The 25324-nt window shown below is 38.8% G+C and overlaps 2 protein-coding genes across 8 annotated transcripts in view; both read left to right on the top strand.

Moving 5' to 3' along the window:
• The window catches only part of shank3b (SH3 and multiple ankyrin repeat domains 3b), a 45632-nt gene extending 31427 nt beyond the window's left edge, over nucleotides 1-14205 (top strand). For 4 of the 5 annotated variants that reach the window (XM_056368266.1, XM_056368265.1, XM_056368262.1 and 1 more), the window contains 6 exons: nucleotides 971-1101; nucleotides 1542-1635; nucleotides 1967-2581; nucleotides 3027-3320; nucleotides 3673-4978; nucleotides 6093-14205. In XM_056368266.1, the coding sequence (XP_056224241.1) occupies nucleotides 971-1101; nucleotides 1542-1635; nucleotides 1967-2581; nucleotides 3027-3320; nucleotides 3673-4978; nucleotides 6093-6687 (3035 nt within the window). In that variant the 3' untranslated portion in view covers nucleotides 6688-14205. Of the gene's footprint in view, nucleotides 1-970; nucleotides 1102-1541; nucleotides 1636-1966; nucleotides 2582-3026; nucleotides 3321-3672; nucleotides 4979-5143; nucleotides 5188-6092 lie in introns of all 5 variants that reach the window. The other variant, XM_056368267.1, reaches the window with a different exon arrangement.
• A 729-nt stretch (nucleotides 14206-14934) lies between these two features.
• Nucleotides 14935-21567, top strand: tymp (thymidine phosphorylase). 3 transcript variants are annotated; one of them, XM_056367027.1, is made up of 10 exons: nucleotides 14935-14960; nucleotides 15773-15896; nucleotides 16113-16315; nucleotides 16577-16675; nucleotides 17176-17305; nucleotides 17389-17507; nucleotides 18333-18495; nucleotides 18740-18967; nucleotides 20030-20170; nucleotides 20334-21567. In XM_056367027.1, exons 2-10 carry the CDS (start codon nucleotides 15779-15781, stop codon nucleotides 20489-20491), a joined length of 1359 nt encoding a protein of 452 aa, XP_056223002.1. In that variant the 5' UTR covers nucleotides 14935-14960; nucleotides 15773-15778; the 3' UTR covers nucleotides 20492-21567. The 3 variants fall into 3 exon arrangements, with proteins under 3 accessions (XP_056223002.1, XP_056223001.1, XP_056223003.1); XM_056367026.1 differs by having other exon boundaries at nucleotides 14953-14976; XM_056367028.1 differs by lacking the exon at nucleotides 14935-14960 and adding an exon at nucleotides 15026-15102.
• The last annotated feature ends 3757 nt before the right edge of the window (nucleotides 21568-25324 follow it).

Below are 25324 nucleotides of genomic sequence, written 5' to 3'. Positions count from 1 at the left end.
GTGCAGGTTGCTGTACCAACAGTATAGAACAATAACTAACAGAAATGTAAGAGGCCACAGGGAGCGGTGCACCGTCGCTCCGTTGTTTTAAAAATGGTGGGTTTGTTCAGAACAGTGATGACACAATAGTGACGCTTATTCTCTGTCCAATCAGCAGTCATCAGCTCACCTGGAACCTCTGTGGAGGTGATACCAACAAAAGTACAAAGTACCAGGTTCTATTCACAACTTTTACCTGATGGAGAAATTAAAAAGTCAAGTTGAGTCAGTACCATGCAGTGTATGGAGGAAAAAATGACATAAGTATGAATAAATAAATAAATAAATAAATAAATACATGTAGAAATAAATAATTAATATATGCGAGCTATTTCTGAAATTTTACATTTATTTATTTATTTCTGCATTCTACATTCATTCATTCATTTATTGATTTATACATTTAAGATTTTGTTTATTTATGCATTTCAAGATTTATTTATGTATTTATGTACTTATTTATTTCTGTCATTCTACATTCATCCATTCATTTATACATTTAAACATTTATTTATTTATTGGTACATTTATTTATTTGTGTATTTCAAAATGTATTAATGTATTTATTTCTGTATTTCAATATGTATTTATTTATTTATACTTAAGTCATTTTTTGTCCTATACATGGGCTATACCATTACACATATTGATTATTGTCACGACCAAGTCCAGACAATGGTCGTCAATTGAAGCTGTAACAGAGTCAGCTCCTCGTTACTTTATTCTAAAGTCATGGCGAGATAAACAAGACCTCAGTGTTTCTAAGATCCTGCTACGACCCTGGTCACTGATAGTAACTGATGACTTTGTTGTGGTGTCATGTTGTTGTTGCTGTTGTTGTTGTTTTTGTGGTCATGCTATGATGTGATGAGGCTGTGTTTGAGTATGTTTTGTTTTTGTTTAAGTTGTGCTCTGTGTTTCTTCCCTCCAGAGAAACTGGACGAGATGTTGGCCAGCGGCCAGCAGGAAGTCGTTCTGAGGGGCCGTCCGTCAGACGACTTCAGAGCGGCGACGGTCAAACAGCGACCGACGAGCCGACGAATCACGCAGGCCGAGATTAATGTAAGACGAGGTTCAATTTAGGGAAACATGGTCCTGATGTTGCGTTTATGTGAAATCATAAATACCGGCTTCCAGCTTGTAAACAGTTTTCTCATCAACCTCCCAAGTTGTAATTTCGACTGGGTGAGTCAGATTTTTCTCAAAGCTTAAACACAGACATGCCTGAACACCAAACAACCACGGACAAGTCTGTATTCAAGGTAATTGAACCCGAACTTGATGACAATAGCATCTTTAGTTAATCTTCATTTTACCAACACTGTAATCATACAAACATGTTGAGTTCTCCCAGGATGTGAACGCCTGCATCATAAGAGTGACTGTTAGAGCCTGACACCAGCAGCTCTGTTTGTCTCAATGAGCTCAGGTTACATGAGGACAGTGCTGAGTTTGGATCTTATGGCAAAAGTCCAATATCTTTGTTTTGTGTGTGTGTACAGTCGCTGTTTGAGCGGCAGGGTCTGGTGCCTCCCTCCGCCCCAGAGAAGAGCACCATGGCTTTACCCAGGGGAATGTCAAGAACAAAGAGTTTTGGTGAGACATACACACACACACGCACACACACACACACACCACACACCACACACCACACACCACACACACACACGGTATTGCACAATCACTTACGGGAATAGTTTTACTGTTTGGGAAATAGGCTGGGAAGATTAAGACAGGAAGCAGATGGCCTCGCTCTGTTCACTGTTGGACATTTTGGAGTATGGGTGTGAGCGTTCCTGTAATTGTGGGTAACAAATTAATAATACCTGGAGAGAGCATGTGAAGGACTTCAATCAATCATGAACCATTTGGATCAATGTGTTCGTTGGGTGTTTTTATTTTAACATCTCCATGGTTACCACGACAGGCACACCTGAGGACGACAGGATCACCGCTCTGATCAATGAGAGTCGGTTTCCACGGAGCTCCTCGCTGACGGACAGCTTCATCCCTCCTCCTCCTCAGACAGCCCCGCCTCCTCCTCCCTCCGCCGCCTCCTCCACCTCCTCGCTCTTCCTCCTCGACTCCGGCCCGCCTCCCTCCTTCCTGCCCCCTCCACCCCCAGCCCGAGGGGAGGGGCTGACCCGCTCCAGCTTCAAGCCGGGAGCAGAGCCGCGGCTGCAGGAGCTCTCCGATTCGCCGACGAGGAGCCACGCCCACGCCGAGCGGCAGAGGAAGGCGAGGTCGATGATCATCCTGCAGGACACGCCGCCGCCGCTGCAGCCTGACGCGCATGCCGCCGCTGCAACGCACACGCTGCACACTGCCACACACACTGCCACACACACGCTTCACACCGCCACGCATACCTCCACACTGTCTCTCCACAGCACCAGCCCCGCCCTTGGCCACTCACCACTGTCACGCCGTCGGGGTCGACCAATAGAAAACCCTTATGCTAATGTGGGACAGCAAGCACCACCCACCAAACCACAGAGGAGGAAGTCACCTTTGTTGAAACAGCTTCCTGTAGAGGAGCAGGGTTAGCAACGGTCACACTTGTTGTCTTTCTGATGTGTCTTATTTCCTGAGTGCATCATGGGAAGTTTTGTAGCACCTGCAGTTCCAGGTTTTTAAAAATGAAAATGCTAGCATACTTGACCAATAGGGATGATCTTTCTAAGCCCCGCTCCAAAAGTTCCTTCAGAAGGTACTACCCCCCTGAGCAAGTACGTTTTTTGTGTCTTCCCGGAACTAGTCAGTTGTTCCTCTGGTGGAAACACACCTATTGTGTACTAACATGGAAAACAGCGAACATGCAAAGAAATAGATTGTGCGATTGATTTTTGTTGGCTCAAATTAAATTACTTTAATAAAGGAGGTCTCTTTATTCACAGTGCCCTATTATGTGCTCAGGATTGAGAAACAAATAAAATGACATTGCTCCTTAATCATCAGTCTGACTGCTTGTATTGTTGTTCTTCTAGGACTTGGAATCAAAGATCATGATCCATCCAAATTAGACGGAGGCGGGCCTGGCAGCCCCAGCAGGGCGGAGTTGTACCAGCAGCAGGTTCTTTCAGAGCGCGCTCGGGTTCAGGGGCGCAGGTCGTCTCTCTTCCTGTCTGTTGAGGGGGCGGGATCAGAAAACCAGGTGCCGCCACTCCTGACACAGAGCCATTCAATGGATGACCTCGGCGAGCTTCCTCCTCCAGCCCCGGTCCTATCACCTTCACCGACACCTCACACCTTCCTCCACCCACTGACAGGGAAACCGCTGGGTAAGTCCGACAACATAACCTTATATTATCTCTTTTGCTTGAGTTAATGACAATAGTCAAGTAACACTAATCACTAATGTTCCCTAAGGACATCCGGTTGCTGGTGTAATGTATTTTTTGTCCAAGTAGAAGCATTCTAGTTTGTAGATCCAACACAGAACCTCGAGGTAGTCCACAAAATAAAAGGGGAACTAGGACAGTACTGTGAGGTATTCCACAAAATAGAAGAGGACCAAGGACAGATCCTTGAGGTACTCCACAGCTCAGAAGAGAGTAGATAATAGGTAATCAGTACCTTGAGTCATAGTAAACTGTCTTTTGTACACCTTTTATTCTCCTTTTCTCTCTTCAGACCCCTCCTCTCCACTCGCTCTGGCACTTGCTGCACGAGAACGAGCGCTCACCGCCCGAACACCAAGCCCCGAGCCTCGGACTAAACATGCATCAGCCTCCACTACGCCCATACCCACCCCAGCCGCCAGCCCCGAGGGCAGACACAAGCGCACCCCTATGGCCACCCCGCAGAGCAGCCCTGAGCCCCGATCCAAGCGCACCACCCCACAGACGAGCCCAGAGCAGCGAATCAAGCGCACTACTCCTCAAACCAGCCCTGAGCTGAGGCATAAACGCATAACCCCACCCCTGTTCCCTGATGGACAGGTGGAGCGTCCAGAAACAGAGGGAGGAGTGACGTCACCTGCCGGCCCCTCACCTGAACGTTGGAGACCTTCCCCTTTGCCACCGCTGGCCAGTGAGAGTCACTCTGCTCTGATTGACAGGCGCAGAAGTCTCACAGTGGGCAGCTCAGAAGAGGAGGGCGGGGCTTACACAGTGACACTCCCACCAGCATTGTTGTCATCCAGTGATGAGGAAACTAGGGAGGAGCTGCGGAGGATCGGTCTGGTGACTCCTCCTCCTGCCTTTGCCACTACTCCTGCTCCTCCTCCCCCATCCTCCCTCACCCTATTGCCACGACGAGGTGGGGAGGGAGGGGGAGTAGAGAGTGGTCCTGACTCCCTGGGTAGACGAGGAGAGGAGGATGAAGGAGGTGATGAACGGCTCCATGACAGCTCCTCCTCTCCCAGCTCACTCCCTCCCTCCATCACTTTGGCCTCTCCTCCTGCTCCATCCTCCCCCTCCTCCCCACCTGCTGCTCACCCATCTCCTTCATCCGCCGCCACTTCCCCATCAGGCCTAAAGCCTCGCCTTCGTTCGCCAATTGGCCGGGGCCGCTCGGCGCTTCGAGACCCGCTGCTGAAGCAATCTTCAGACAGTGAACTCCTCCCCTCTGCTGCATCCTCCTCCTCGCCCTCCTCGCCACTGTGTTCATCTCCCACAGGTGGCGGCAGCCGGCAGCCACGCTACCTATTTCAGAGGAGGTCCAAGCTGTGGGGTGGTGGGGACGACCGCGGGGACGAACGCCGGGGCCTGAGCCCGGAGGAAGGAGGCGGCCGTCCGGCAGCGTTGGGAGGTCAGGGGTCAGGGTCAGCTATGGATCTGAGCAGCCGGTCGGCTTCAGCCCTGGAGCTGAGCGGCAGGGCAGGGTCTGGACTGGATCTGGCTAATCGGCTACAGCTGCTCAACAAAGACAGTCACTCTCTGGGGGAGGAGCCAAGCCCCCTCGACCCGGGCCGGAGGTCACCAGTAGGAGGTGCCAGGTAAGTTGAACTGCCTCACATTGTAAATACTGCAGTACCACTCACCTGATAGTACTACTGTGTGTGTGCAAGTGTGTGTGTGTGTGTGTATGTGTGTGTGTGTGTGTGTGTGTGTGTGTGTGTGTGTGTGTGTGTTGTAACTTAAATCTATTTGTGTTGTTCCAGATATGTGGACAGTGGAGAGAGTAAATCGTAGGTTTTTATCTCTGGTAAACATTTCTTGTTATCGCTAAGAGATGATTTTCATTAGCTAACAACTAACTAACATTCATCTCCTTTGCAGACGACTAACTACTAAAAATCTAAAATTACTCTCCCAACTGACTTTGGGATAAACCCTCAGAATTGACTGTTCGCTAAACACCTCCGCTGAAAAATAATATCTTAGCACAAACGTAACAAGTCATGGCAGACCTGTCAAGCTTTGTGTTTAACAGTGTGTTTGAATGGTAGCATTGGTCTTTCATAAGAACTCATATGCTTTCAAAAACCAAAAACACAGGATCAAGAGCACAAGGAATAAATTAAACAGTGTGTTCATCCACTCAAATAAGCTTCAAACATTAGCATGTACGATTTACTAGCTCGCTAGTAAATTCTAGCATCTACGGTAATACCTTAATGTTACTTTGAAGGCAAGAGTTAGCATATATAGCATACATATCAATGTCTTCGTTGCTTGTCCAAGTGTGTTCTATAGGAAGTTAATCATGCAGAACAGTTGAACGGTGTGTAGCTGTGTGAGATTTATATGGTTTCTGCCTGTGTTATATTAGCATATTAGCATAGCATAGTAGCCTCAGTCATTTAGTATATTATTGTGTTTGTAACCATATTTAAGGCGTTTCTCATAAATTTCTCATTTTAAAATGAGTCAGCTGGACAGTGTTTCAACCCTTATATTTAACACTAGCATTAATTAGCTAGCTGATAAAAATATGCTTATGACAGTTGTAAATTAGGCAGTTAAAGTTGACATCATCTAGAAATGAGAGGATGCTACACTAATTAAGGGGCTTAGGAAAGGATCAGTTACTAACTCCATGTAAACTCAGCTGATAACTGAGGTATTAATGATCTTTGTGTCATAAGTATCCTGTTTATTGTGTTGCAGGTTGTTCTCCAGCCTCGGTGAACTTCACACCATCTCCCAGCGAGGATATGGCGCCAGCTATACAGTCCGTCCAGGAAGTCGCTACCCGGTTACCCGCCGGAGCCCCTCCCCCTCTCCCTCCCCCTCTGATAGGTCAATAGGGCTCACCTCCTCCCCCGCGCCCTGCTCTGAAAGGCCAGATCTGAGCTCGGGTCGCGGTCTGACCATCCTGAAGTCGTCCAGTCTCAGTCTCCCCTCCGAACCAAAGGAGGTTCGGTTTGTGATGCGAAGCGCAAGCGCACGAACCAGGTCCCGTTCCCCTTCACCTTCACCTCACGCCTCACCTTGTCCCTCCCCAGTCCTCAGTGGCCCCCTGTTGGCCCTTCGGCCATGGAGGCAGCGGCCCCTCAACCTGTGGAATAAATATGACGTGGGTGACTGGCTGGAAAGCGTGGGCCTGGCCGAACACCGCCAGCGCTTCCAGGAGCACGAGATCGAAGGCTCCCATCTCCCCGCCCTCACCAAGGAGGACTATGTGGAGCTGGGTGTCACCAGACTGGGACACCGTATCAACATCGAGAGGGCACTCAGACAGCTGCTGGATGGTTCCACTTGACCCCTCACCTCTGACCACTAACCTCTAGACATCCTGAATTGTGACCTCATAACCCCTGACTTCTGGTCAGACACTAGGCCATGTCTTTGACTAGGATATCTTTGCAGTGACTGAATCTTTAGACCTTTTTACCAACGTGGAACCCAGCTCTCTGAGTGATCTCAGTGGCATTTTGTCTCATCAGCTCTTTGATCAACTCAGTGTTGTGAAGAGTGTTAGCACCACAGCTCTGTGTCCGGCGTTCAACTTTGGTTTGACGTCTGTTAACATCTAGTGCCTACTAGTGCTACATCTCAGGTTTCATCAGATCTGTGGACAATAGAATTTATCAGCAGCACAACAGCTGACAGATTCTTATCAGTGAAAACTAGTCAAATGAATTCACATAGAGACGACAACACTCTCCATTATGGCTACAAACAATTGATTTCTCAATTAATCATTTGGTCCAGTGGTTCCCAAACTTTTCATGTCATCCAGATAATTTCATTTTAAGACATTTAAAAACATTTATATTCAATTTATATATATATATATATATATTAAAATTTTTAATAAAATAGATTTTTTTCACCAAAACTGTACTGTTTTCCAATGATTTGTCAGCCCACTCGCAATACCTTCACTGCCCACCAGTGGGCCCCAACCCACAGGTTGGGAACCACCCATTTCGTCTATAAAATGCCAGAAAACAATTATAAATCTTCCTATAGCTGACGTAGAATCAAGTTGCTCGTTGTGTTCGATCAACCGTCCACAACCCAAAGATATTAATTTTTCTATCATAGAAAACACAGGAAGCATATTTTTGTCTAAAGCGATAACATAAACATAGACTTTTAAGAAATTATTAAAATTGCTGTTGATTTATTTTGTCGACCAACTAATCAATTAATCCACTAATTGTGTCAGCTCTATTCTTCGTCTAATTTATGTCCATCGTGATGGATCTGAGTGGCTGCGCCGTAACAGCTAACATTTTACACCAGCTAGAGCTAGTGTTTCCAAAAATTGATGTAATGTAGGACAACAGATTTATTTTTATGTGTTTTCTCTGTATTCTGATCTGATGTACGGAAAATATGATCAAATTTATCAGAAATTTCTCAGAAAATTTCTCTGAAAATTTCTCATAAAATTCCGAAAATTTCTCAGATAATTCCAAAATTTCTCTGAAAATTTCTCTGAAAATTTCTCTGAAAATTTCTCTGAAAATTTCTCTGAAAATTTCTGACTTTGCATTAGAAATTCTCCTGAAGGTAGTTCACTGTAATCCATTAATTTATTGATCGATTGGTTTAAAAATGTCAGAAAATGTCTAGGTCCAAGGTGACGTCTTCAAATGTTTTGTTCGATTAAAAGTATAAAACCTGAAATATATTTATTTTACAGATAGCAAACTAGCAAGCATTTACATTTCAGATCTCAACAGAAGCTGTAGCCAGGGAATTTTAGCCATTTTTGCTATCATAAATTGATTGATTAATTCATTAAAAATAATTGGTGAATAATTTTCTGCCGATTTACTAATTGATTAATCTACTAAACGGTTCAGCTCTACCATCCACACACAGTTTTGTTAACATACGACAGACCAAGCGATCTGGACACAGAGCTCTTCTGCCAGTTTGAGCGGGTGAAGACGCGTTGATCAAAGAGCTGATCTGACAAATACAGCACAGACATGATGAGACGGGTTCTTTTCTTTGTGCCATTCTGCTTCCCCAGACGAGATTAGCTGGACTTCTGCTAGCGGAGCTGGAGGATTAGCGAGCGTACTGGGAGTCTCTACCTTAACAACGGGAGATTAAAGCTGAGGATACGTCTCCGTTCCTTTTTCAGAAAGTTCTTGTGACTTAGCTTTTTTGTTTTTCCAAATATCACTCATGAAGAATTTGTGTTCATTTTGATTTCATATCTTAATGCAGATCATTTAGAATTTATGAATAACAAGTAATAATAATGTGGTGGTGATGACTTACAGAGTTTATAATAGTTTGGAAAATGATTTTGAGTTCCTTATGATTTGACAATGAGTTGAATTTCAAGGTCGTTTCGGTGATGTTTTGGAATTCATGATGATTTGTCAATGAGTGTGACTTTGTGCTGATGTGCTGTGTGTTTCAGGGAGAGCTGCAGCAGAGCTCCAACTGTAAACCTCTCTGGTTTCTAACCTGCTTATTGAGGGCTTTACTGTACATGGTGCTATCTGTTTAAAGCCATCTGTACAGAAAATACTCCTTCTCCTTCCCCTCCTACACTTCCCTCACACTGACACCTGAAGCTCTTCGGTTAACCCCCTTAACTCTAGTGTGTAATTCTGAATTAAATCAATCACTTACGGCTGTACCTGCCGTGACCCTCTTGCAGTAAATGGTAACTCGTAAGAAACAGGCCATAAATGGAGTTTCCTCCCTGCCATATTGGGGATTTCTTCCCTGCCATATGTGGAGTTTCCTCCGGACCATATATAGAGTTTCCCAGAGGCCATAAGTGGAGTTGCCCAATTAGAGTTAACCATGCATTCATTTTAGAGCTGCAACTAACGATTAATCCAAAGATTTATTTTCTTGATTAATCGTTTGGTCGATAAAACATCAAAAAACCATCATAATATTCTAGAGCAGAACATTAAACGTCTTGTTTAGTCAACCCAACAGCCCCACATTCTTCAAAATTAACCACCGCGCACTGAAATTATTTGATGGTTAATTAGATTCAGTTCATTTTGAAGATGTTGATGTTCATGTGACCAACTGGCACCTGATCACTAATACTGACTTTGCATTGAGACTTCTGTTCTTCGCTCCCCAAATTATTCAATTTACGATCATGTAAGACCAAGAAACTTTCACATTTGAGAACCTCAAACCATCTTATATTGAGTTTAACAAAATTTCTCCACATAAAAAGACGTGATGTCACGTTTCTGATGTGGGTAATAATTAAACACTTATCACAGACTATAAATTGTGGGAGCAATGCTACATTTTGTCGTGAATATTGATAATATATTATCAGAAATTTAATGCGACCATTCCTCAAGACATATTTGCTTATGATCTCTCTTTCCTAGAACCCGTGGTGACCTCATTGAATTTCAGTCCAAAGCCCAAAAATATTATATTAAAGAAAAGGAAAAGCAGGAAATTCTGACGTTTGAGATCCTGAAACCATCAAATGTTTGCATGAAAAATGACAATCGATTAACTGATTATTAATATAGTTAATCGACGATCGGTTTATCGACTAATTGTTGCAGCTCTGAAGGGCACAGCTCTCAAAAACCCTCTTGTAGGTCAGACCAGAAGAGTGGGATCCGTGAGTGCAGTAACTGAGGTAGGTCCAGAGCATGTTTAGCCTAGCTTAGCACAAAGACTGGAAGCTGGGGGAAACTTAGCTTAGCTCTATCAAAATTGAAAAAAATACACCTTCCAACAACAAAGTGGTCCGATTTACACGTTGTATCTTGTTAGCTAAGAAGCTAGTCACCAATCCAGAGACAGAAACAAGCTCAGACCTTGGACCATAAGGAAAACATTAACTGCTGCTAAAAACCACAATATGTCATTTTTTTATTTTTACTGTCATTCTAAACCTGCACAAAAAACAAGATACATCAAATGAATGAGACCTCTCTCAAGTGGCTGGAAGGTGAATTTCTTTCACTTTTCTTCCTTAGAATTAACATAAGGGAGGAAAGTTGAACATGTACCATGAACTGTCGCTTTAAGTGATTTTCTTTTTACTGCTTGCCATCGCATCGTTACAGCCTCTCCTCTTGATTCCCTTGTAAAGCACAATCAACATTATAGTGCCTGTTTCCACTACAAACAAATCTACTGCGTGTATCTTCTTTTTTTCCAACTGAAGAACCTGAACACGTGCCAAGCTACAATCATTATTTCCCAAAGTTGTACAAGTTTACCACAAGGCCCTTTGTATGGGAAATGTATTATCAGAGGTATAGAATGTATAGTCTGTGTACAGCACATTACAGTAGACTATATCGTCTCTATAATATATATTATGTTAGAATAATGTAGCTATAGTGTAATATATAGAGTATAATATTAAATCAAATTTATACAGTAATATTTTGTTAGACTGTAGTCTATGAAGTCTCTATCCAAATGTGATATTCAGATTTTGTAAACAGCTACACATCAGCTGTTAGCCTAATGCTAACTTCACGCTAACAATCTACTCTAAAGGAAGATGACCAGTTCAGTTTCAAAACATCAACACTGAGCTCGGAGAAGATTCTGAGATTAAGGGGGCGTGTCTTCAAGGATCAACTTAACCCCTTCACATATTCAAAAATCTACCATGGCCCCTCCCCTTTCTGCTGACACTTCCACCCCTTTGCATTTGTGACCAAACATGGTTCCAATGTCCCGTTTGCCCCTGTGGCCAACTGCGGTACTGTTGGGGACACCTCAAACTCCAGCCATAGTCAATTATTACCTTTTGCATTGTGAATTTTTAAACAATGAAAGTTTTGCATTTCCCACTTTTTCACACGCAAAAGAAAAGCAGGAAAACAAAAATCTTTTTTCGTTAACGTGCTCGATGAAAGAATAGGTGACATCTTGTAGTCCAGTGGTCAGTCTGCGATCCAGCTACTGTTCGTAACCATAGTTAAATATGTAACTATGGTTCTATGAATTCTGGATGACCACTTGAGTCAGTCATGATAGGAGAATGAGTTACAGCTCTGCACAGAGCTAAAAGAGAGGGAACACTGGACTGAGTTTCTGCGCTCGTTGCTCTGTGACTGCCGGATGTAGAGATAAGAAACTGTTTGCTAACAAGTTCATCACATCAACTTCAGTATTATATTCACAGCTTGTTTCTACTGCCCCCAAGTGGCCAAAAGAGGTCTGACTACCCACAAACGTCACGTATAATTTACCAGCTCAAGAAAGTGAATTTATTATTAAGTCACAGCCCAGTTAACTTACAGGTTTGAGGCCTTCTACACTGGACTGTCCACATGAAAACCAGCAGGACAGTCCCTGTTGTGTAGCTGTTTACACTCACTGACACCACACCGAACAGATATATACTGTATATCTGTAGTATATATTATAATGGACTAGAGTCTACTGTACAGAGTCATCTACAGAACGAGCTGTCGCTTTTTCTGCTGCGTAACAGTGAAAATCAGGTTGGATGTAGATCAGTGATGACGAGATCATGTGACCTCTTGACCTCTGACCTCAGGTCCCCGCTGAAAACCACTAACCTGGCATGAGGTCATTCACCCTATCGCAGGATTTCTCAGCCAATCACAAACACAACCAGCAAACCTGCTGCATAAAATCTCATCAGTAACCTGGTGATGAAGTGAAGTCAGTGGTGTCCCTCCGCTGGGGAAAAAAGTAGTTCCTTCTCCATTTTTTCCCTAAAGTTCTGCTTCCTGTTTGTCACCAATCAAAGTGGCGTCAGCTGATGAAGCTGATATTGACAGATTTAATAGAAAACACAGTCCCTGTTCCTGGTTTAGACTCAGATCCGTGAGTCGCCTCGACCATTTTTCAACTTCAGTCTAGTGATTTAGAAAAACTCACTACTGAATATTTTTCTGCCGTCTTCCCTGGTCCTGATCTATTTTCTCCTGTTCCAACTTGATTGTCCTGATCAATTTTACTCCCGCTGACAAATCTGTGCCTCTTGTTTTCTATGTGATGTTGAAACACAATCACACTGGCACATCCAGGCTGCCGTACCAGGCCTACTCCCATCTATGCCACTGTAGTTATTTTTAATTCAATTCTGTTTTATTTGTGTCAGCGGGGAGAAAAGTAAAATTCCTGTGTTTTATCTCATTGACAAAAACATTTCCTGGTTATAAAACTGTGGGTCAGGGATTTATTTTTATTTTATTTTAACAACTAAAACATGACAGATCTACATTGCCATTGGCCTTCATGTGAAAAGTGGTCACACACACGTGGACTGTCAGCTGCAGATGATGACACTGTGAGCACAGACACGGATTCATCCGCTCTGTTTGCGTTGACACCAGCCTCACATCTGCAGACAGATGTTGGCCGGTTGGCTCCACTTCCACGGTGCCAGAGATAAAATCCCCTCAACAAACACAACCTGAGCTCAGATTTAGTCTGCAGAGGCCTTTTCCACTCTGTCCCTCTGGTAGAGTCACACACACTGACTCTTGTTATTCACTTCACTGTTTATGAGACTGTCGTGACTCATGCATCTAAAATAACCTTTGTGTGGAGGCTATAATAACTTGATTTCCAAAAAGGCAGAGATTTTTTTCAACAAGTTGCCACTGAAAACATGAAACATTTAGCTCAGACATGTTTCATGAGAAAAGACACAAATACAAATATAGATATCGGATCATTCAAATCAAAATTGATAAATCTATTTGTTATCAAGCCCTATTAACTTTTTTTGAAGAATTCTTCTTAGGACTTTAGAGCTCCATCTTTTCTTCTTCTCCTGTGTTTTATTAAGATTGTTGATCCTTAAGAAGATATATTTGTGGTTTTAAAAACCAAAAACCATCTCAATGTAGTTTTACATCTCCTTTAGTAACAACAGGTCAGTGAGCCAATCAGAAGAGAGGAGGTTCTGAGCCTCTTCTCTTCTGATTGGCTCACTGATCTGATAAAAAAAAATATATATAGGAAATTTCAGGTAAAAACACTCAGAGAAAACAAATCCTGCAAGGTTTGGATGGTGGGTCCAGGTGGGCGGGGCTTGGTGACTGCTTTGTTGTGACATCACAAAGTTCCAGAAATCCTGACGGCTGGTTTTAAGGCTCAGTTTCTGAATACAGGCTGTGTGCATTTCTCTGTGGACTGAGGCTTTGATACTTTCACAGTATTAATATAGAAGCTAGAGCTGATCTATAATCACACTACACATGGACACAGACCTTTATATGAGACTATATGGGACTTTTAAGTCCCTGATATATCTTTAATGTCCAAATGTCTTAGTTTAACTTAAGCTAAATGAAAGCTAGCTAACACAACAGATGAAAATAACGTTATTACAAATCCCAAGCAGCTGCTTCATGTAAAGTTAAATTCTCCCTTAACAAAAAAGAGAGAAATCAGTTATAGACCAAAATCCTCCAACATGGCGACCGGAGAGAACCAGAACAGTCGTGTAAAAACACTCAAACTTGCCGCCACAGTAGATCTGACCATGGTAACGCCTCAGCTTCCTGCTGATTGGCTGAGAATCCTGGCTTTCTAACCTGTGTGTGAAACCTTCCTCCTCCTGATATTCACATGGTTATAATGGTTAAATGGTTACCCTCCTCCTCTTCCTCCTCCTCCTCCTCCTCCTCCTCTCCGGCTTCCTCTTTTTACAGTATGTTTGTAGTTTCTTCTGGAGTGAGTGGTGTGTGTGTACTTGTAGTTTTTTTTTCTTCCCTTTTCTAAAAAACTCAAAGAGCACACGATGACAACTGATGAGCTCTGCAACGCAACAGATTGTAATCTTTATAATAAACTGTCATTTAGTACAAAGATATCGCTCGGCCTTCATGCGTGGTTCTTTTAAATTAAGAGTCAACAGGTTTATGACCTCTGCCCTTGCTTGTCCAATAAATCTTGAAGTTGAGTTAATGACTAATGAGTTTCACCTCAACGTAGGAGATAAAAAACACCTTCACACCCTTCAGTGACAGACATAGTGTAATATACTGTAAGTACAAGGATGGACATCCAGACCTCCAGGTTTACTCTAAATTTGTTATAAATTTACACCACTGAAGAAGAATATCGAATAAATATAGTTTCTTGTCTAATCTAGTTATTGTTTGTTAGTTTTATAATTAATAATTTTATAATTTATTTTATAAAATGTCAGGTTACAGTAAAAGCTTCATAAAGTTAACATGTTCAGATTCCTTTTTTGTGTGATCAGAAATAAAAAAATGTAATTATGAAATTAGCAAAGTTCAATTTTAGAGATATGTAGATGTGTATATATTACTAAAGCAACACTCTGTCTCTCTCTCTCTATCACACACACACACACACACACACACACAGACTCAGAGTGTGTGAGAGAGCAGCAGCTCATAAACTCCAACTTGACTGCAAAGTTAAACATGATGGTTTTTTGTGGACAATAAGTAAACCCGAGCTGAAACCTGATTGGCCCTTTGAGCCCTTCAGTTCCTCCTCCCTTCTCTCCTATTGGTTGGCAGACTCGACCTGCAGCTGCTTTCTTATGAGCTGCAGAGTTGCTGTCACTTCACAGACTGCAAACACCAGGACCAGGTACAGTGCTCTGAAAGTATGTGTGTGTGTTTTATGTGAAGTCATTATATTTGAATGTGCGGAGTTGATTTTGGTTGATGTTGTTGTAACAGTGAGGGTTGGTGTCGTGGTCACAGTCTTCAGGGAGTTTGTCCAACTTTGGGTGTGTTTGAATCTCAAATCTTTTGTGCAGTTAGTTTCTGTTTGTTGTTTGTTCTGTTTTTGAAGTGTTTATCTTGAACCAGGTTTCAGGTTTTAATGTGAGATATTGAAGGTTTCGAGTTATAACAAAAAAGGTTCTTGTAACCAAATCAAAGAAAAACAGCAACAACAGGAGAAAATGAAACTAAACTGTGCAGAAAATCAAAAGCCATTTTTTTGTTATGGCACCAAATCAGATGAAAATTGGCAGTTACTTTCATGACTCATCGATTTATTTTTTTGGCCAGTGATGTCATTTGGAAAAATATCTGAACAAGTTTTGAGTCATGAATCTGTTCATTGTTCAAAGTGATTATATAAAGTTTTCTCAAACCAGACAGTAACTGGACAAAAACAGATGCTTGGTTTCTGTTGAGTGTGTTAGCATGCTAACGTTTCCTCATTATCACTAAACACAAAATACAGCAGAGGATGATGGGAAGGTTGAATATCATTCTCTCAAGACAACAAATTTAATGACGATCGTCCCAAGGCCTGCTGATCTGTCAGTCTGGATCAAAGTGGTGTACACAAAGAGGGAAGCCCAAGAAAGGCGATTATCTCTCAATTGATCAATTAATCAATTTATTGACTAATCATTGCAGATTTGATCGGATTCATTTTTTTTTCAGGCCAACATGCTGTCGATTCCAGATCTGATCAAGAAGAAGAGAGATGGAGGAGTGCTGACTGATGAGCAGGTCACAACCTTCATCCGGGCTGTTACAGACAAAACCATCCAGGATTGTCAGACAGGTACGAACAATAGGTCCAACAGGTACAACAGGTACGACAGGTACGACAGGTCCGACAGGTCCGACAGGTCCGACAGGTACAGCAGGTCCGACAGGTACGACAGGTAGGACAGGTACGACAGGTCCAACAGGTACAACAGGTCCGACAGGTCCGACAGGTACGACAGGTACGACAGGTACGACAGGTACAACCTCTCTTATGTCTCTTTCTGTTAAGGGGCGATGCTGATGGCTATCTGGCAGAAGGGGATGGTTGTCAAGGAGACCGAGACCCTGACCAGAGAGATGATGAAATCGGGGGAAGTGATGTCATGGCCAAAGGAGTGGGCGGGGCTGATGGTTGACAAACACTCGACAGGTGGAGTGGGAGATAAAGTCAGCCTGGTGTTAGCACCTGCGCTAGCCGCCTGTGGCTGTAAGGTAGACCTGTTTAAACCCTATAATTTATCAAATATTATCTTGCCTAGAATCAGATGAGGACATCAATAAATAATCTGTTTTCTGTCCTGATTTGTCCTAATTTTAACCGAATTTCCAGTGGCACCGCCGCTGAATGCTGATATTCTCTGAAGATGAAGTTCCTCTAATGACCACTAGATGGTGTTCAAAGAAAAATGTTGAAAATGTTAAAATTAAAACAGCACTCTTATGATGTCGTAACCTCAGGTGTGTCTTTGGCAGGTACCAATGATCAGTGGGCGGGGCTTGGCTCATACTGGTGGAACTCTGGATAAACTGGAGTCAATACCAGGATTCACCATTCAGCAATCAACAGCGCAGGTGCAACAAAACATTAATTTGCGGCCGGTCTACGCGACCTCTATTGTCATGGTTACAATGATAAACACGTGGACTGTACCGAGAGCAGCGTACTTACCTTTGTCACCATGGTTACTACAATAATGGTCATAGCTTGGTTAGGTTTAGGAAAAGACTGTGACTTGTGTACAAACACTTTGTGCTGGTTATCATTGGAAATGTTTTGATACTAAGCCAATATCCTATCACAGTTTACAATAACGTAAATGTTTCTCTACAAACACCTTTTTTTTCCCCATTTAACAAACGCAAAACTGACATTCTCAACTATTAAAATACTAAACTCTGGAACTAGCTGACCAAATAATAAGAAAAGAAAAACAGCAACCTTTTGCTACTTGGACAGTTTACTCCAGACTTGATTTTCAGTTTCAGTTGTCACCAAAAAAAGTACTGTGGTGTGATACTGTGTGTATTTACATACCACAGTAACTGACAGTATTTAAATGCACTGGCTGCAGATTCAGAAGATTCTGGGCTCTGTGGGCTGTTGCATTGTGGGACAGACGGAGAGGTTGGTTCCTGCAGATCGAGTCCTGTACGCTCTGCGGGACGCCACCAGCACCGTGGACAGCTTACCCCTCATTACCGGTACTGGACTTGAACCTTACACTATTAACAGCAGTTCTACCTGTTGAATATGAATCTAAATCTGTGGTTGATTTATTTTTCAGGTTCTATTATCTCAAAGAAAGGTGCTGAGTCTCTGAATGCTCTGGTGCTGGATGTGAAGTTTGGTCGAGCAGCCCTGTATAAAGATCTGGACAGTGCTAAAGAACTGGCACAGTCAATGGTACATACATTAATATTAAAAAGCACCAACTAGTTAATAAAGGTTTTACCATTTAAATCAATATTAAATAAATAAATACAGCTATGAATCCTGAAATAAATAATTGAGGTAATAAATGTAGAAATATATATGAATGTAAATATAAATATATAAGGGAGTCGATAAATAAATAGTAATACAAATTAATGAATAAATAAATAAATGACTAGCTTTTTATTTTAAAATGACCTTTTTATTTATTTCAGGGGACTTTTATTTTATAATGCCAAATTTATTTTTTTATTTATGGAGACTTTTATTTCCTAATGCTACATTTATATCCCAGCTCTTTTTATTTCCATCTGTTATATTCAAATGAGAGGCGTGGTTATCTCACAGTTTCAGACCAAAGCAACAGCACCAGAACAGATAATAATAAATAAATAATAATGAATAAAAATTAAAATTTTTAAATAATAAGCAGTTTATTTATTTATTCATTCATTCATTCATTTATATAGCTATTTATATTTTTATTGACTCATATACTTAAATATGCATTTATTCATATAATTCTACATGTATTTCCTAATTTATTTATGTCAGTATTTATTTCATATCTGTATTTATTCATGAACTTATTTATTTTAGATGGTATTCCATAGGCTGTACATTGTACCTTTACCTGTTTGTGCCAGACTCCAGCTATAAGTTGAGTGTACAGGATATCAAAACATTTGTCTAGCGCCGCTCCTAACCACCAAGTAAATCATTGGTAAATATTTCTTTAAGTTTAACAATTTTAGGTTCATATAAAAACAAAACATGTATTAATTATGATTTTAGGTGAACGTAGGAAACGGCCTGGGCATGCGCACAGGTGCAGTCCTCAGCTGCATGGATGCTACGATTGGTCGATGTGTTGGCAACAGTCTGGAGGTGATTGAATCTCTGGAGACGCTGAAGGGAAAGGGACCTGAAGACCTGATGGAGCTGGTTATTACTCTGGGTACTGCACATTACTCTGAACCCAATGCAAACAGGAGCCGCTAACAGCTAATGTAATATACTTTGCCAAATTATAGTAATTATAGTAAAATGATAGTAAATTAAAGTAATTTTTTTAAATTGTCAAAACACTTGTCTGAAAGCTGTTATTGCAACGTCCATGCATACCACAACCTGTAAAAACAATCTATCCCTTTAAGGTTTTCATCATAATGTAACGTACCACGCTGCCTGTGTTTCTGTAGGCGGTATGCTGCTGATGATGACAGACTTGGTGTCGAACCTATCAGAAGGCAGAAAGAAGATTTCTGATGCTGTGACTGGTGGAGCAGCTCTGTCCAAGTTCCAGGCCATGATGGAGGTTCAGGGTGTCGCCAAGGACGTGGCTCAGTCGCTGTGCTCCCCCAACACAGATTATCACCGTGTCCTGAGAAAAGCTGCCCATCAGACCGAGCTGACCACTCCTGCAGATGGTAAAAAAAAATTTGGCCTGTTGTTGTTTATTAAAATCAGCCTTGCAGAGGCTTGGACATAATAATCCTTCACAATCAACACATACAAATTATACTTTACATTTATTGCAGAGGAACTTTTAATCACAGCACAGTATTCACTAATATTAGCATTAACCTTCGCTCCAATGCCACAGAATAAACGTTTGGGTGTGTTTTGGGAAAATCTTGGACATTTAATATTAGTATTTATGTATATTACTATATTATCATTTATAAATATAAATATATATATATATTTATATTATTTATTTTATTTCTACAATATTAAAATTTAACATATTTATATTTATCTTTATTGCAGAAGTTTCAACAATAGCATTAGCAATAATGCTATTGTTATTAACAATTATATATTTATTTACATATACAATATATTTATTTACTTGTACTTACATATTTATATAGTCACTCAATTAAGTATTTATATCTGTACATTTCTCTCTATATTTATTTTTTACTTAATACACACATATATTTAGTAATATACATTTCTTAAATACTTATATATTACATATGACTTACATACAAATATATACTATTATAATATAATATCTTACAATATCTATATATTTTTATTTTCTTATATATTTACAAACTTACATTTTTAGTTACTAAAGCACTTTTATATTTACCAACTTATATGCTTATTTACATACTATATGTGTGTGAGTGTGTGTGTGTGTATATATACACATATATATTTACTAGCTTGCATACTTATACGTTTACTTATTTGTTCTTACTATTCGATACTTATTGTATTTACTAACGTGTATTTTACTTATGGTCATAAATTTACTTACTTAACATTTTTACTACCATATGCACTTAAACATATATTTTTACATTATCCACTCATATATTTACTTACTTACAATTTCAAAAATTAATAATCTTGGCATTTTGTGACCTGAATAAACTTGATTGTTCATATCATTAACATTAATTAATGTTGATGTGACTGATGGATAATAGACCGCTGATTATTTATGAATGGAAGTTTTCCCTCTCTCTCGGCAGGTGTGGTCGTGGACGTGGACGGTTTAGTTTTAGCTGAAATTCTTCACAAGCTGGGGGCGGGACGATCAATGGTCGGAGAACCTGTCAATCACAGCGTGGGGGCGGAGCTGCTGGTGTCGCTAGGTCAGAAAGTCAAGAAAGGTGAGAGGTCAAAGATGATGATGACGATGATGACGACGATGACGATGACGACGATGTAGATGATGACGATGATGACGATGACGACGATGACGACGATGATGACGATGACGATAATGACGATGATGATGAGAATCCTGACCATGTTTGATGTTTGTATTTTCAGGTGTCCCCTGGATGCGGCTTCATTATGAGGATCCAGCTCCGACTCCAGACCAGATACAGCGACTGCAGAACGCTCTGAGTCTGGGAACAGACAAAAACAAACCAACACAACAAAAACAAACTCTGGTGAAAGAAGTTCTGCTGCCACAAAACAAGTAAATGTATTACTACAAAATTACTAATAAACAAAACAAGAAATGGAGGCACCAGGAGGCAACATTTATATCCTTTATCCTTCCTATGAGGTGGATTTTCAACAACCTGGCAACACAAAAGTTGTTCTTATTAATGCATTAAGAGGCATTATCATCAAATGATTTATTAACCATTAATCAATCCATTAATTAGACAAAAGCAGCTGCTAATTTGAAGCCATAAATTCACGATTTTACAGTAAATTTATTTAAAATGCAAAATAACAAGTGTTTCAGCACATTTTAAAAGTTTGTAATTCACATAACAAATGAATAGATTGTAACATAAAAACAAAATATAAAAAAGAAGTATTCAGATATATATAGTAATACCGCAATGTAGAAAAACTGTTAAGTCCAAAATTTTATCCAAATAAAAGTACAAAAGTATTCTAAATATAAATATAAATTTAAAATATACTAAGCATAAAAGAAGTGATTACGCAGAGTGGCTTATTTCAGAATAATTATCTTCATGTGTTATAATTATTGATACATGTTGCAGCTGGTAAGGACAGGACTTTATAAACAGCTGTTAGCTTTAACCAATAATAAGGCATCATAATGAATACATTTTTTATATGAGTTATTATTGATCTGACATAAATCTGACATTGAAACATTGATCTTAACATAAAAAAAACAACAGCTGTAAAACAAATGTAGTGCAGTAAAAATTTGACTCTAAAATGTGGATTTCATAGAAAGATTTTTTTAAATGTCCAAAGGTTTATTATTTCCATTTCTACAGTTTCATTTACTTCTGACATCCAGTTTCTACATGAACTGAAGCAGGTTATTTGTTTCATCTCTGCAGTTAAATGTCCTGTAAAGATATTTGTTAGACATGTGACCTCAAATGCATATATGACTAAAATATCGCATTTGGTTTAATTTGAAATATTTTCTTATTAAAAATTTTTAATCAATTGCCAGATTGTTTTCAGTGAATGATTCATGTTCTTTTCTCCTGTTCTCAGTCTTTGATTCCATTGATATTGTATATTAACTGTATTTTCAATAAAGAATTAATATTCTCAACTGTTTAGAATTTAGTGTTTTATGTATATTTTCATCATCATCTATTGACTGTCGGATGTTTTGAATAAAGGGCGTAGGTTTTGCATATGGATGGTAGAGACATATCCCTACTAGTATTTAAGTGAAATCATTCGCACTATGTTTGCAGACATATTAGATCATTCCAATGTGCCCTGCAAGAGGCTGCGTCTCCAAGACAACCGATTTAGGCAAACTAGCGTTTGATTGCCTGAAAGGGCTGGGGCTGACTGAAGGCTCACATCATGGGAGAATATCACAGTGATACCTGCTATACTAGGATTTTTCTATGCCTAACTTTAGTATGACATTTTTATGACCTTTAATGCCTTAGTATACTATGAAGTTTTTTTTCACTTTTTATTATTATATTGTGATGTTTTTATGACTGTTCACTTATTTTACTATGATGCTTTTTCAGACAAAGGGAAGCACGAAGACTATATAGACAAGGGAGGCAAGGGTGATTGCACACAGGTGAAACACATCAGGGTGGGGCAGACAATCACCACACAGAAACACGACCAAGACAGGAAGCAAAAACACTGACACACAAGGAAACCAAATTACAAAATAAAACAAGAAATGAGAAAAGTCCAAACAAAACTAACAAAAAGTGTCTGCCACAGCAAACCATGACAATAATTCGACATTTTTATTCCTTTTATGCCTTACTATACTATGGCATTTTTTGAGTTTTATGCTTTACTATACTATGAGGATTTTATGACTTTTAATGCCTTGCTGTACAATTGGGTGTTCATGCTTTACTATATTGTGACGTTTTTATGACTTTTTATGCCTTATTATACTATGTCGTTTTTTTTTATTTTTCATGCCTTGCTGTACTATAGCGTTTTTATGATTTTTTTTCTTTACTATACTGTGGCGTTTTAATGCCTTACTATTCCATGTCGTTTTTATGACTTTTTATGACTAACTGTACTACGTTGTTTTTTGGAGTTTTTATGCCTTACTATACTATGACTTTTTTATGACTCACTATACCATGTCATTTTTATGACTTTTTATGCCTTATTATACTACGTTGTTTTTTGGAGTTTTTATGCCATGCTATACTATGTCGTTTTTATGCCTTACCATACTATGTCCTTTTTTGGAGTTATAATGCCATACTGTACTATGGCGTTTTTATGCCTTACTATACTATGTCATTTTTATGACTTTTTATGACTTACTATATTATGTCGTTTATTTTTACTTTTTATGCCTTAGTATACTATGTACTTTTTTGGAGTTTTTATGCCTTACAATACCATGGATTTTTTTATACCTTTGTATACTGTCGTTTTTATGACTCTTTATGCCTTACTATACTATGTCGTTTTTTTTACTTTTTATGCCTTACTATACTATGACTTTTTTATGACTTACTATACCATGTCATTTTTATGCCTTACTATACTATGTCATTTTTATGACTTTTTATGACTTACTATATTATGTCGTTTTTTTTTTACTTTTTATGCCTTAGTATACTATGTACTTTTTTGTAGTTTTTATGCCTTACAATACAATGGATTTTTTTATACCTTTCTATACTGTCGTTTTTATGACTTTTTATGCCTTATTATACTATATCGTTTTTATTACTTTTCATGCCTTACTATACTACGTTGTTTTTTGGAGTTTTTATGCCATGCTATACTATGTCATTTTTATGACTTTTTATGACTTACTATACTATGTCGTTTTTTTAACTTTTTATGCCTTACTATACTATGTCATTTTTATGACTTTTTATGCCTTACTATACGATGTCATTTTTATGACTTTTTATGCCTTATTATACTATATAGTTTTTATGACTTTTTATGACTTACTATACTATGTCGTTTTTTTTACTTTTTATGACTTACTATACCATGTCATTTTTATGCCTTACTATACTATGTCATTTTTATGACTTTTTATGACTTACTATATTATGTCGTTTTTTTTTTACTTTTTATGCCTTAGTATACTATGTACTTTTTTGTAGTTTTTATGCCTTACAATACAATGGATTTTTTTATACCTTTCTATACTGTCGTTTTTATGACTTTTTATGCCTTATTATACTATATCGTTTTTATTACTTTTCATGCCTTACTATACTACGTTGTTTTTTGGAGTTTTTATGCCATGCTATACTATGTCATTTTTATGACTTTTTATGACTTACTATACTATGTCGTTTTTTTAACTTTTTATGCCTTACTATACTATGTCATTTTTATGACTTTTTATGCCTTACTATACGATGTCATTTTTATGACTTTTTATGCCTTATTATACTATATAGTTTTTATGACTTTTTATGACTTACTATACTATGTCGTTTTTTTTACTTTTTATGACTTACTATACCATGTCATTTTTATGCCTTACTATACTATGTTGTTTTTATAACTTTTTATGACTTACTATATTATGTCGTTTTTTTTTTACTTTTTATGCCTTAGTATACTATGTACTTTTTTGTAGTTTTTATGCCTTACAATACAATGGATTTTTTTATACCTTTCTATACTGTCGTTTTTATGACTTTTTATGCCTTATTATACTATATCGTTTTTATTACTTTTCATGCCTTACTATACTACGTTGTTTTTTGGAGTTTTTATGCCATGCTATACTATGTCGTTTTTATGCCATACTATACTATGTCGTTTTTATGACTTTTTATGACTTACTATACTATGTTGTTTTTTTGAGTTTTTATGCCATACTATACTATGGCATTTTTATACTTTACTACACAATGGCGTTTTTTTGCCTGATTATACTATGTCATTTTTATGACTTTTTATGAGTAACAATACTATGTCGTTTTTTTTTTACTTTTCATGCCATACTTTTATACTATGGTGTTTTTATGCCTTACTATACTGTCATTTTTTTTTTAGTTTTTATGCCATGGTATACTATGGTTCTTTATACCTTACTATACTATGTCATTTTTATGCCTTATTATACTATGTTGTTTTTATTACTTTTTATGCCTTAGTTTTTTTTTTTTCGTTTTTTTAGCATACTATACTATGTCGTTTTTTGGAGTTTTAATGCCATACTATACTATGGTGCTTTATACCTTACTATACCATGTCATTTTTATGCCTTATTATACTATGTTGTTTTTATTACTTTTCATGCCTTACTATACTACGTTGTTTTTTGGAGTTTTTATGCCATACTATACTATGGTGTTTTTATGACTTTTTATGCCTTACTATACTATGTCGTTTTTCAAGTTTTTCGGCCATACTGTACTATGGCGTTTTTATGCCTTACTATACTATGTCATTTTTATGACTTTTTATGACTTACTATATTATGTCGTATTTTTTTACTTTTTATGCCTTAGTATACTATGTACTTTTTTGGAGTTTTTATGCCTTACAATACAATGGATTTTTTTTATACCTTTCTATACTGTCATTTTTATGACTTTTTATGCGTTACAATACTATGTTGTTTTTTTTACTTTTTATACCTAACTATGCCATGTGGTTTTTTATGCCTTACTATACTATGTCATTGTTATGACTGTTTTTATGAGTTTTATGCCTTTTTAAGGTTTTTTCACTTTACCCTTTAAATGACTCTGAAAATTGTAACGTGACACATTTATGCACTGCTCAGCACTTCTTTTAACTGTCTACCGATTTAATGATTTATTATTTTATTGATTAATTCATCTAATTTTGCAGCAATGTTTTTAATGTTTTTCATTTAA

Source organism: Seriola aureovittata, chromosome 22, assembly GCF_021018895.1.
Source record: "Seriola aureovittata isolate HTS-2021-v1 ecotype China chromosome 22, ASM2101889v1, whole genome shotgun sequence".
In the NCBI taxonomy this organism is placed as follows: Eukaryota; Metazoa; Chordata; class Actinopteri; order Carangiformes; family Carangidae; genus Seriola; species Seriola aureovittata.
This window is presented reverse-complemented; position numbering and strand designations above follow the sequence as displayed.

Bases quoted from the DNA above. Each gene is read 5' to 3' on its own strand.
- tymp (XM_056367027.1), top strand. From the start codon at position 15,779: ATGCTGTCGATTCCAGATCTGATCAAGAAGAAGAGAGATGGAGGAGTG. The intron at 16,316-16,576 runs GTAGACCTGTTT...TGTCTTTGGCAG, and splicing joins TAGCCGCCTGTGGCTGTAAG to GTACCAATGATCAGTGGGCG. The intron at 17,508-18,332 runs GTACATACATTA...TTATGATTTTAG, and splicing joins AAGAACTGGCACAGTCAATG to GTGAACGTAGGAAACGGCCT.